At 39.2% G+C, this 12,903-nt stretch overlaps 1 protein-coding gene across 5 annotated transcripts; it reads left to right on the top strand.

Annotated features, from left to right (window-relative positions):
- Positions 1-142: 142 nt before the first annotated feature.
- Positions 143-12,657, top strand: LOC134873556 (nuclear factor 7, brain-like). 5 transcript variants are annotated; one of them, XM_063897291.1, is made up of 5 exons: positions 144-262; positions 1,264-1,354; positions 1,641-1,885; positions 2,669-2,934; positions 7,266-9,274. In XM_063897291.1, the coding sequence occupies exon 5, from the start codon at positions 7,514-7,516 to the stop codon at positions 8,936-8,938; it is 1,425 nt and encodes a 474-aa protein (XP_063753361.1). In that variant the 5' UTR covers positions 144-262; positions 1,264-1,354; positions 1,641-1,885; positions 2,669-2,934; positions 7,266-7,513; the 3' UTR covers positions 8,939-9,274. The 5 variants fall into 5 exon arrangements, 4 of the variants coding, with proteins under 4 accessions (XP_063753360.1, XP_063753361.1, XP_063753359.1 ...); XM_063897289.1 differs by adding exons at positions 5,605-5,657; positions 6,599-6,798 and having other exon boundaries at positions 144-1,885; XM_063897290.1 differs by lacking the exon at positions 1,264-1,354 and having other exon boundaries at positions 143-262.
- Positions 12,658-12,903: the final 246 nt, after the last annotated feature.

The following is a 12,903-nucleotide window of genomic DNA, read 5'->3' as shown; positions in this document are numbered from 1 at the left end:
TATTATTGTGGGGGGTTTTCTAACAATTCTCTGGCACGTAATGTGGAAAGTCACCATATTATCTGTTCATTTATCCAACATCACCATCTGCTAGTAGGAGAATGAATCGTGCGTTTTCAGTTATTTGCTTGAAACGTTAGAAAGTGAAACCGAAACCTGATTTTCCAACATTTCTGAAAGGAGCTGAGACGGGTGGAGAATCTTCACTTTAAACACAAACTAGAAGGATACTAATCTTTTATTCTAAACGGACACTGATTTGGTGAGTCTAGCTGTTAAACGATCATTCAAATATCTGAGAAAAAGGCTGAGAAGAGCGCTCTTCTTGAAAGTTTCCTGAGCTGTCATGTGTGTTCAGAGACTTTCAGAGATCCTGTCTCTGAGCTGCAACCACAGCTTCTGTTCGAGCTGCCTGCAGAAGTTCTGGGAACAGCGTAAGAACAAAAACTGTCCCATTTGTAAAAGAAAGTTACAACGGACGAACCAGCAGTGAATTTAACTCTGAAGGAACTGGCTGACTCCTTTGCTGACAGGCAGAAAAATGGTTCACCTGACAGAAAAAGTAACGGAAGAAGAAGAGGTGGTGTGTGATGAACATCCAGAAGTCCCTTATTGGTTCTGTAAGGATGAAGATAGAGCTGTTTGTCCTGTCTGAGTTTTCTCTCCACCAGAGTCACAAGGTGGCACTGTGGATGCTTCCTGTTCAGACAATAGGGTTGTGTCCATTGCTGCCACAGAGAGGGGTGATATGGGATAGTCCAAAACACAATAGAAACAGAAGCTTTTTTTTACGAAGGAGCTACTGGGCATCTACTGAGTGTTACTCAGTTATTGTTTTCCATCCTTAAATACTTAGAATATTTCACACATACAATACAAATGAGTGTGATTAGATCCATGTAGCTGTGCTGAATCCATGACATCTTATAGGAACCGGTCTTTAAGTGATCCACTGCCTTTTTTCAAGATCCAGAACATGGCTCGGTCCAGATGGTGTATTGAAGTCTGTTGGTACCTCTTTGGGCCACAACCACTCTTTGGGAGTCCTTAGATGTAACTTCTGTCAGCGAGCTCAGCAGGACAGTGTTGTTGCCCAGGGTTGACCATCTCTTCCCACAAAGCCTTCCGACATGGTGGACTGGTGCCTCAATGTGCAAGGAACAGTAGCAAGATGCCCTTTAGGTGTCCAGAATGTGATGTCATATAGGCTGCTCTACATGCAAAAAAGATTTCTGCACACTGGTACCCTTTTTGTTTTTTTAGACCCTGACCCTCCTCCACCAGAGGACCTTCTGATTTAACCGCTCAGCAGTTCTTCCATCTCCTCAGGAGGAGTCCCCACCAAATCTCAATAGTAATGATTCCAAAACACATATGCAACAACATGCTGTCTCTGTTGAGACCTGTTGGTCTGTTTGAACTGCTCTTCATAAATCATCCACCACAGGGCAGAGTGTTAGAGTCACTGCTAGTTTCCTCTGTCCCTTCAAATAACTAGAGTCACAGAAGATGAGCTGGTTTCAGATTGAAAAGTGTCTCCTTGTTTGTTCCTAAAGTGTATGTTACATGCCAGGCCATATTGTATGTGTGGTGTGTTTTCCTTCCTACTCTTTTCTCTTCTCTCCCTCTCGTCAATGCAGCTAATCAGCAGCTGATCGGTACCTGCTGGTGCACCTGAGACTGATGGCTGATTGGATCCCCTCACCCTCAGCTGGCCAATCAGCAGGCAGGGCTGATCATAAAGGAAGCAACCAGGAAGCTTTCTGTCTCTCTGACCTGGGCCTGCTGCTGACACCATAGCCTGCATGATTCTTTTGTTTGTGTCTGACTCTAGAGAGAATCGTGTTTCTGTTTACTTTGAATATGTGGGAGGTGGAGGCATTAGGTAAGTTTGGGGTACCCTCTACATTTCATCACGTAGTTAAAACCTATTAGACACATTAAGTTAGTGGATTGTTGCCACTCCTGTATTTTGGTTGGTTCCATCCTTAGAAGTGCAGAGAGTGAGGGTTTTTGTTTGAGTATTTGTTTTAAGGATAGATTTGGAGATAGGTATTGTTTTGTTAAATGAATTTCTTTTGTTTGGCACAACCTCCCTCGTCTCCTCCTCCTCCTCCTCCACACTCAAAACCCCAATAAACACATGTAAACTGTTACTCTGACTCCCTCCATTATTGGCTGGTGTGTGTTATTTTCCCGTAGTCCCCTAGACCTTGGTGGGGACGTAACAGTTTAGTATCTCTGTTTTTTACAAACCTAATGTCATCCAAGAATAAAACAGTCAATATACAAGTCTAATTTATTTCAAGGATAAATAGTATATCAAAATGAATGCTTATCTTTGTACTTTCTTGATTTTCTTTATCCTCAATAATAAGTTGTGTTCAATAAAAATAACAACATATTTGAACCATATCAGTATATTTTAATTGGAAGGAACATTAAGATTAAGAAGGAAACTTGTGTGACAGTGGCTGAGATAAAATGATGTAAAACTGGTTTGACTGATCAGCCTGTTGATGTGTTCCACCCTCCTGCAGCAAAAGCACAACAACCTTTTCCTTGTTAGTTGCATTTGATGAGCATTTACATTTTGATAATATAAAATAACAAGAAGGATCAGCTTTTTAATAAACATATTCAACCTCTTGTGTTTGTCGTCCAACAGTTACCTGGACCAAGTTCACCGTCCTGAACTGAGAAGCCAAAGAACATTTCCCTCTGAAAGACATCCTGACACCATCTGCTGGATAATAAATAACATGGCAGCATTTCCTGCTGTTGATAATTCACCGTGTGACAGAGGGGAGAGAAAACCAAGGAGGATTTTGACATTGTTGAACAGAGCTGAGACGCCATTACAGGGTGTTGGATCTCTGCTGGGAAACACCATTAGGAGTATATTAGGGAGAGAAGTGGACGGACTGTAAGTTGGTGAGTCCTGTGAATAACTTTTTTATATAACATAAAAATACTTTATTTGAAATAAGAGTTATGATTTTTAAAGGTTTAATAAATGTGTTCACTTTCCTGCAACACACAACTGTTGAGACTTTAAACCTAAAATAATGTTTGAGGCAAATATGTTTCCTCCAAAAATGTGTTAAACAGCTCTTATATTTGACCTGCAGAAACACATCAGTAGATCATCAGTGTGTGCTTCTGTACGTGTTGAATACCTGCAGTCTGTGTCTCTCTACACTTTGTAGTTGGTGTACTTGAATGAAGTGTCTGGATTCAGTGATCATAATTCACGCTGTACAGTGGAGAGCTGTTGTAAAGCAGATAAACAGGCTGTGCAGCTTTAGTCACAGAGCTGGAAGATTTATCATTTACATGTTGACTGATGACAGGCCTTACACTTATTCTTATTCTTTATTAGGATCCCCATTAGCACTAGCATAAGCGTTGGCTATTATTCCTGGGGTCCTCACACACACAAAACAAACATTAAACAAAACTAAAAGCAAAATAGAACAACGCATTTCATCATATAAACAATGGTATACGAAGTGAAACAAAAATGGTCATCACATTTTAGCCATCATCACAAGGCCAAACCACAGGCACCGTTACATTTTACTCTGTAATGCTCATATAATGTTTTAGCAACCTTTTAAAATGTACTTGAGAATTTTCCTGAATTATGTGGACTGGTTAAAGAGTTCCAGCTGACCATGGCTCTGTACATGACTGTTTTCTGTCTGATATTTGATTTAGATGTGGGTATTACAAACCTTCTTTCTATTGCATGTCTTGTTTGATAGTTATGTTGAGTGTACTGCGATATAAACCTTTGTGATAATATATGTGGTAAGTGTGTCACTGTAATATTCCTAACAAATTTAACAAAGTATAAGTGGACCTCTGTCTGACACTCAACCATTTAAGGGTCTCCAACATTTCAGTCACTCTGGTTCTGTAGGAGCACTGCAGTGCACATCGTGCTGCCTTATTTTGAGCTACTTGTAGTTTGTCTAGATCTTTTTCTGCAGCACTAGACCAAATAACAAAACCGTAATCAAGCTGTGACAGAACCAACGCATCTAGAACTTGTCTACTGACATCTTTTGGCAAATATTTTACAATTCTTTTAACAAGTGACATACCCCTTCCCATTTTACATACAACATTATCAATTTGTTTAGACCAAGATCATTTTTGATCCAGAGTTATACCTAACAATTTCGTTTCCTTGACCTGTTCAATTTCAATATGGGTTAAATTTAATAGCAATTTAGGTTCACCTAAAGGTTTAACCGATGATTTGATCCTATTATTAAAGATTTGGTTTTTCCAGCATTAAGTACTAACTTATTATTTATGACCCACTCTGAGATCTGTTCTAGATCCTTGTTCATACAGTGACTCAGCTCACTTGTAGATGAAGCTGCTCCATATATTGTCGAGTCATCTGCATACATTACAATTTTGGATTCTTGTAGCAATAATGGTAGATCATTTGTAAAAATTGAAAATAAAAGTGGCCCCAAACAACTACCCTGAGGAACTCCACAAGTGACTGACTTAATCTTTGACAAACTTCCATTAAAAAAAAACTGTTTGACATCGATTGGTCAAGTAACTTTCTACCCACCTCAGCGCATTCAGATTAAAACCATATTGTTTTAGCTTGTGCAACAACAATGGATGATCAATGACATCAAAGGCAGAACTAAAATCAAGTAGTACTGTACCCACTAACTTCCTATCATATACTTCCACCTTCCAGTCATCGGTCATTTGTGTTAAAGCAGTACATGTTGAATGGCCCGGCCGGTAAGCATGTTGATAATCAGTGTTAAGATTGTTACCTTCAAAGTATTTTTGTATTTGGTTAAAAATTATTCTCTCCATTATCTTTCCTAATGCTGGTAACAAACTTATTGGGCGGCTATTTGTACCAGAAAATGGTCCAGCTGGATTTTTTGCAAGTGGAATAATTTTTGCTATTTTCCATGCCTGTGGGCAAATACATTTTTCAATACTCAAATTGATGATATAGCAGATAGGCTCTGCAACCAAATTAGCAACATATCTAAGAAATGTACCATCTAAATTATCCACACCTGGCGGTTTATCATTACATTTACCTAGTAGACATTCAACATCTGCAATTGTCACTTTCTCAATTAAATTTACAATTCTTATTTTCCATAATTAAATCATTTATTAGAAAAGTGGAGTTCCTATTTATAGGTTGCTTCATATTTCTCCTGAAATCATTCACTTTATCAAGAAAATAATCATTCAAATAATTAGCAATTTGTACTGGTTTAGTCAAGAATTTCCCTTCCACCTCAAGATATGTTGAGGTGGATTTCGGCTTACGGCCCATCATGCCATTTACTAAACTCCACAGCTGTTTCTTATCATCCTTAATATCTTTAATTTTATTTTCGTAATACAATTGTTATGCATATCCTAGTAGGTTTAGTCACCATTTGTACCAAGTTACATGTATTAGCTATTGTCTGCAACTTGTTTTTTAAGGCACAGTGGGACATATTCCAGTCAATGTTTGAATCGCCTGATAAAATAAATCTCTCTATCAAGATCACAAACTTTATCTAACATTTGACATACTTTTTCTAAATAATTTAGGTTTGAATTAGGAGGTCTGTAACAACATCCCACCAACAAAGGTTTCAAATGAGGTAAATGAATTTGCAACCAAAGTACTTCAATATCAGCAGACATCAAATCATATCTGACTTTAGCTGGTATTTCCTTTTGAATGTATACTGCCACCCCACCTCCATGCATTCCTGTCTTTTCTAAATATACTATATCCCTGAATGTCCACTGCAGCGTCATTAAAGGTGTCATCTAAGTGAGTTTCTGATATTGCTAACAAATGAATACCACATGATAATATTTCCTCTCTCAGACACTTTATTTTTTAGGCTACAAATATTGATATGAGCCAAACCCTTTATTTGGTAACTTATTTGACATTAAGATGGCAATTTAAATGTTTTTTTCTTTTTCACTTCTTTTCAAATTGAGAGCTGAACCAAAACATACAAGCAACACAACTTCAACCACACACACATCACACACACAACCCCACACCTCACTGCCCATAGATTGCTATCCATGTGCATACTCACTCACCTAAACGAGCAGCACCGTAGCTCCCTAACATTTTAGATAATAACCTTTGTGTTAAATACATTCATGGTAATGTCTTGAAACGCAAGATCAAATGTATAAATCAAAATGACATTTTTAGGAGCAATGAACAACAATTGAGACCAGTTAAAATTGGCCTCTATTCAAAATCTATTAAAAGGAATCTCATAGTCGCAGTTGATGAAATAAATAACTTAAAATAAGGTAGTAGATAACTCATAGGCCAGTGAATATTGGCCTACAATGAATAAATTCGCAATACACCAAAACTGCAACAATTCCCTTTGCATAATATAATTAATTTCATCTCCTAATATGCATAAACATACCATCTAATTATGTCATGTCCATTAGTCATTTCCCACCTCTATTTCAGCTTTGAGCTGAAACCGGGTTTGTCACTGTTTTATAGAAATGCTCAGCTTCACTACAGTCCCAATACAGTTTTGTTTGTTCATTGAAGGTTACGATGAGTGTTGCAGGGAACAGTAGTCCATGCCTCACCTCAGCCTTACGCAGCTTCATCCTGACGTCATTGAAAAGTGCTCTCTTCCTGGCGATATCCGCAGTAATATCAGGAAATATCTTCACTCGCAGACACTCGCTTCACTGACGGTTGTGCAGTGTGTCGATCAAGGACAAAGTTCACACAGTGGATTAGAGGTATTTTATCTGAGCATTTTATTGGAGGTCCTCATCATGTCGGAGGTTTATGAAAAGTGTTTCTGTCGAACAACTTCTGTGCAGGTCTGAACTACTCTCTCTCACAGAGTTCTGGCTCTTGTGTCTGATATTTTCTAACGTGTTATATTTTGTGTTTTCTCAATGAAGAGTACTGCTAGAAAACTGAATAATAAAACTGATATAAAAGTTATATTTACAGTTTTTCAGGAGAGCCCTATTAGACCTATAGGTTTTCCTTTAGAGGCTGAAACACGAGTTGTGACTGAGAGAAATATGTGCTTATTTAACAGAATGAGGATTAATACTTTCTTATCTTTATCCCTCCTGAAAATCCTGTGTCAGACATATTTCCCTGTCCTGTAAATGATCTCTAAATATATTAAAGACATTGAATAACTGTGTACATGTGGTTTTCAAATGACCTTAATCCTATTTTTATGTTACAGTGATAATCTGCCAGACATAATTCCACGAATAAATGACAGCAGCATTTCCTGCTTTTGATAATTCACCCTGTGACAGAGGGGTAGAGAACACCAAAGAGGATTTAGAGACTGTTGAACAGAGATGAGACACTGTCAGAGGAGGTGAGATCCCTGCTGAGAAACACACGATTGGAGGATTTTAAGCATTCAAGAAAAAGTGCAGTACCATGGCAAGTTTTGCTTTTAAATGATAATAGAGTCCGAGACAAATGGCTGAGAACACTGCTCTTTTTGAAAGTTATCTGAGCTGTCATGTGTGTTCAGAGACTTTCAGAGATCCTGTGTCTCTGAGCTGCAACCACAGCTTCTGTTCGAGCTGCCTGCAGAAATTCTGGGAACAAAATAAGAACAAAAACTGTCCCATTTGTAAAAGAAAGTCTTCCAAAGATCATCCTGTTGTGAACTTTGCACTGAAGGAGCTGGCTGACTCCTTTGCTGAGAGACAGAAAGCTGGATCATCTGAGACAGAAAAAGGAGAGAAGAAGGTGGAGGTGGTGTGTAGTAAACATCAAGAAGAGCCTAGATTATTCTGTAAGGATGAAGATAGAGCTGTGTGTCCTGTCTGTGAGATTTCTCTCCACCAGAGTCAGGTTCCTGTAGAACAAGCAGTCAGTGAGCTGAAGGACCTGTTGAAATCTGACTTAGAGTCTCTGCAGGACAAGAAGGACAAATACAAACGAGTGGAGAAAACATACAATGAAGTGATTCAACTGTCCAAGAAGCAGCTGCTGTCCACAGAGAGGAAGATCAGAGCAGAGTTCAACCAGCTCCATCAGTTCCTGAAAGAGGAAGAGGAGTCCAGACTGGCAGCTCTGAGGGAGGAAGAGGAGCAGAAGGGGAAGATTATCAGCAGAGAGATGAAGAGCATTCAGGAGCACATCTCCTCTCTGTCACACAGTATCTCTGCTGTTGAAGAAGAGCTGCAGAAACACAACGTGCCCTTCCTCAGCAGTTATAAAGCCACTCAGAGCAGAGCCAGAGTCCAGAGCTCACTGTCAGACCCACAGCTGCTCTCAGGAGCGCTGACAGATGTGGCCAAACACCTGGGCAACCTGTCCTTCAGAGTCTGGGAGAAGATGAAGGACAAGGTCCACTTCAGTCCTGTCATTCTGGACCCAAACACTGCAAGCCGCTGGCTCTATCTGTCTGATGATCTGACCAGTGTGAGAAATGGAGACAAATCTCAGCAGCTTCCTGATAATCCAGAGAGATTCACTAACACTGCTAATGTTCTTGGTGCTGAGGGCTTCAGCTCAGGGAAACACAGCTGGGAGTTGGAGGTGGGAGATCATCCTGCCTGGAATATTGGTTTGACTAAAGAGTCAGTTGACAGGAAGGGAAAGCGATGTGCCACACCAAAATATGGAATCTGGTGTTTATCACATGGCAGTGGAAAATACACTAATGGTATTAGTGAGACTGTCAGAGTGGAGAAGAATCTCCAGAGGATCAGAGTCCAGCTGGACTATGACAGGGGGGAGGTGTCCTTCTACGACCCTGAAGACATGACTCACATTTACACTCACGTCATAGACACTTTCACTGAGAAACTCTTCCCATATTTCAGCATTGGATCAGCTGGTGATGCTAAAACTGCTGGTATCACAATCTGTCAAACTGAGATTCCTCTGTGATGTTCAGGTAGTCAGAGCTGAGTGATTTATCATTTTAATTAAGCGGTGTTTTTGTCAGTTACAGGTTATTCCAGTAAGTTTACAGGGGATGTTTTTTGGGTAATTTGAAAGTACAACAACATTTAGAGATCCAGGTTAAACTTTAAAAAGGTGTATAAGCATAAATGGTCGTCTTGTAGAAACCAGTAGTGACTCTGCATCTTGTTAAGTTGTTCCATTAGCATGTTTTTATATTCAGCACATGCTGTAAGTGTATTTTGTGTTACTGTAGCATCATCTTTCAAATTCAGATGTTATGAAAACAGATTTCTGTGGTATAAAATACTTTACTCTTTATTTCCATGCTTCCATCCTTTCTTTCTCTTTTGTCTTTTGGGGGAAAACTCCACCACCTGCTGAGTGAAATGAAGCAGTGCCTTCGGGAGGTGAGGGACACCAACACTGCTGCTCTACAGTTAGATCTTCCTGTCCTCTGTTAGAAGGTGCAGTGAACCGACCACGATGAAGAAGTGATGATACAGTCTTCCCCAATGTCAAGAGTGTATTGCAGCTTCAGCGGAACATGTGCAATGGCCGTGTTTAAAGGGTATCTGGAAACACAAAACAAAAAGTAATTTACAGCAATACTCATCTTCTATAAGATCATCAAAGTGTTTCTGTCCTGAGAACCAATCGGCCACAAAGGGTAAATATTTCTTGAGATTCTCAGAAAAACAGACGTTGCATATTCTATCTGAGGCTTTGTAAATACTTTATTTAGCTTAAGAAGTAGGATCATTTTCTCTAAGCTTAATCCTTCAGTTTATCACAAACATTTAAAATCACCAGATCTGGAGACAATGGGCTTTCACTGGACAGGAAGAGGAAATTTAACTAACCTGTCTGACAAATGTAGTGGAGTAAAATATGAACCTCAGATTTGTAGTTACAATCCTCCACTGAAATGATGAACACATTAGCTGTGTTCTGCTGCCCTCTATTGACTAAACATGGTGCAGGATGAATGTGGTAATATAGTAAAACACTGATGCAGCAATCACAATTTGTTCCTAAGAGCAACTTTAAAAATATATAAAACGGCTCATTAATAAATACAGTTTCATAACAACACAAATCAATTAAGTGTAAAGTATTAAATTAACACTACCACGTGGAATGAGAAATTATCAGCTGGCGCCTCTGAGAGCTCTCCAGTGCAGACTACTAATATTGGATAACTGGATAACTTTGTGTTTTTAATCATTGCAATTTTTAGGACATTAACAGAGAACTATTTTACCACAACAATGATGAATGCAGACTCACAGTTCCATGCATGCAAACATGTCCATAAACAAGAGATGCAGCTGCCTGTCAGTAGTCAGCTCAGCACTGTGGATGCTTCCTGTTCAGACAACAGGGTTGAGTCCATTGCTGCCACAGAGAGGGGTGATATGGCATAGTCCAAAACACAATAGATGCAGATGCTTTTATACATGGGATACTAGGTATCTTCTGAGTGTTAAGTCAGTTATTGTTTTCCATCTTTAAATATTTAAAATATTTCACACATACAATACAAATAAGATCCGTGGAGCTGTGCTGAGTCCAGGACTTCTTATCCGACAGAAAATTAAAACATAATCACTCATAACTAAAGTCCTCCAGATGTTGAGAGTTTATGGTGAAACCACAGAGACATATTGGGCAGGGTGGTACGAGGGGACTCAAAGAAAAGTCAGCTCTCATGAACCAAATGTCTGCTGCCTGACCGAGCGCTTCACATTGGACATCAGGACGGTAAACCAGGTTCACTGGTCAGCTGTGCTCTCAGTCTGTTGTGTTACACGCCTTACACTGACTGTTGGTCAAAGGTCGTCATGCAGAAGTGGCCTTCTCTCTGAACACACTGTTAAAACAGATCACTGAAGCTTTGACATTTCTGTGCAATGATTGAAATCAAACAGAGGTATGTTAGTGAGAGTTTGAAGGACATTTGCTAATGGTTATAAAAAACATGCTGCCATGTTGGAAGAGTCTCACCAAACTGGGAAAATCATTAACGTGTTGACAGATCTTGTTCCTATGTTAAAAATGTGTCATGAATTATGAAAATGTTAACAGAAAATGTAACTATCCAATGAAGAGATAACTAAACTAACAAAGAAGATGATCAGTTTATTTCATGTTTTATTTTCCTGAAAGCTGAGTCCTGAAATGATATGTTTGCCTCCAAGAGAATATAGATGTTGTTGTGAAGGTTTTATCTCTAAAGTATTAAATTAAAATTGGCAGCCAACAGAAGAACTTTTGATATATTTATCTGGGAAAAATAAGAAGGATCATTTAAAAAAACAGAGGGATAGCCCCTACAACTGAACAGTAAAACTAAGGACATGATCATTGATTTTAAAAGACATCCCCACAAACATGAAGTCTTTTCAATCGTGAATCAGAAAGTAGAATTTGTGCAATCATACAAATATCTCGAGACAATTATTGACTCAAAATTCAGCTCTGAATCAAACTGTGAAGGTGTGTGCAAAAAAGGGGCACCAGCGTTTGTACTGTCTTAGGAAACTGTCCTATTTTAACATTCACCAATCCATGATGATCACGGTTGGTCGTGCTTTTCTTGAGTCAATACTGTGATTTTCTTTAATGTCTTGGATCGGTAACCTGCCTTTAAAGAGCAGAAACTCTCTCAGTCAGATCATAAAGTGGTCCCGCAGACTGATTAGTGAGCTACAGCTAAACCTGGATACCCTGTACCTCAGAGAGTTACAGCGGTTATCCAGCTCCATATTAGACGATGACTCCCGGCCTCTGCACTCAGAATTCAAGCTTCTTCCTTCGGGCTGGAGGTTAGTTGTCCCAAAGAGTAGAACAAAGCGGTATAAAAACAGCTTTATCCCAGCAGCTACTGCACAAATAACAAATGATAGCAGTGTCACACAGATGCCTATTTACTTATTTGTGAATTTTGAATGTCCTTGTTTGTACTAGTGTTTTTTAAGTATTTTGAGATTTGACGGAGCATGGTGTACTTTTATTAGAGATGTGTTTGTGTTGTTTTAGAGTGTGTATCAGGATGGATCCCTTGTCTATTTATCTGCAAACTAAATTTACCTACGGGTACAAATAAATAACCTGAACCCTGTGACCTATCTACAGAAGGTACAAAATCAACTAACATACCAATTTGTTATCAAAGTAAAAAGTCTGTATTTCACCCAACATGATAATCAATACATCACAGATCAAACAAATCACAACATAGACCCATTTAAATAACAGAACATCAATTCATAACTTGAATCACAGAGGAATCTTCTATTTTAACCATGGGGGGTTGAGTGTGTTGGGGGTGAGAAGCTCCTTTTCACTCTGAAAACAGTTCAGTTCAGAGTGCAGTTCAGGTGGATATGTAAAGTTCAGTCCGACCACTTCAGAGTGTGGTGTGTGGCGTCTAAGTACGCCAGGGAAGACCACAGGCAGGTTAACTGATGATGTGGAAGGTGATTGTTTTACCCCACCTGCTCCTGGGTTCAGTGAAGAACTCATAAGCAGCCTGGATGATCGGAAAAAAGTCCCAAACGTTTCATTTAGGTTCAGTAGCTGGATCAGACTTCCCTCCTTCTCTTCCTGCAGTTGAATACTTTCTCCTCCACAGGACAACAGGGGTGACGTGTTTTCCTAAATTACCTTCTTCCAGCTCTCAGGTGCGGCGTGGTTAGCCACTCCCCTTTAATCAGGTAAGGGGTATATCTTTATTGTTGTTTTGTATTCCCCCCGTCCTGCTTCACTGTGTTGTAATGAAGTCAAAAGAAAGTGCTTACTTAATGTTGTTTTGCAGTTGTTATTCCTATAATAATCATTTGAACAAAAACATGATGGGATAGATTCAAGTCCTCCTGTGAGCCTGAACGTGAGAAAGAGGGTAAAGATGATGAGAGAGTGAGCCAATGATTGGATGAGTAAATAAG

The sequence above is a fragment of the Eleginops maclovinus genome, chromosome 12 (genome assembly GCF_036324505.1).
Source record: "Eleginops maclovinus isolate JMC-PN-2008 ecotype Puerto Natales chromosome 12, JC_Emac_rtc_rv5, whole genome shotgun sequence".
NCBI lineage: Eukaryota > Metazoa > Chordata > Actinopteri > Perciformes > Eleginopidae > Eleginops > Eleginops maclovinus.
Note: the sequence above shows the minus strand (reverse complement) of the source record. Positions and strands in the feature narration are given on the sequence as shown.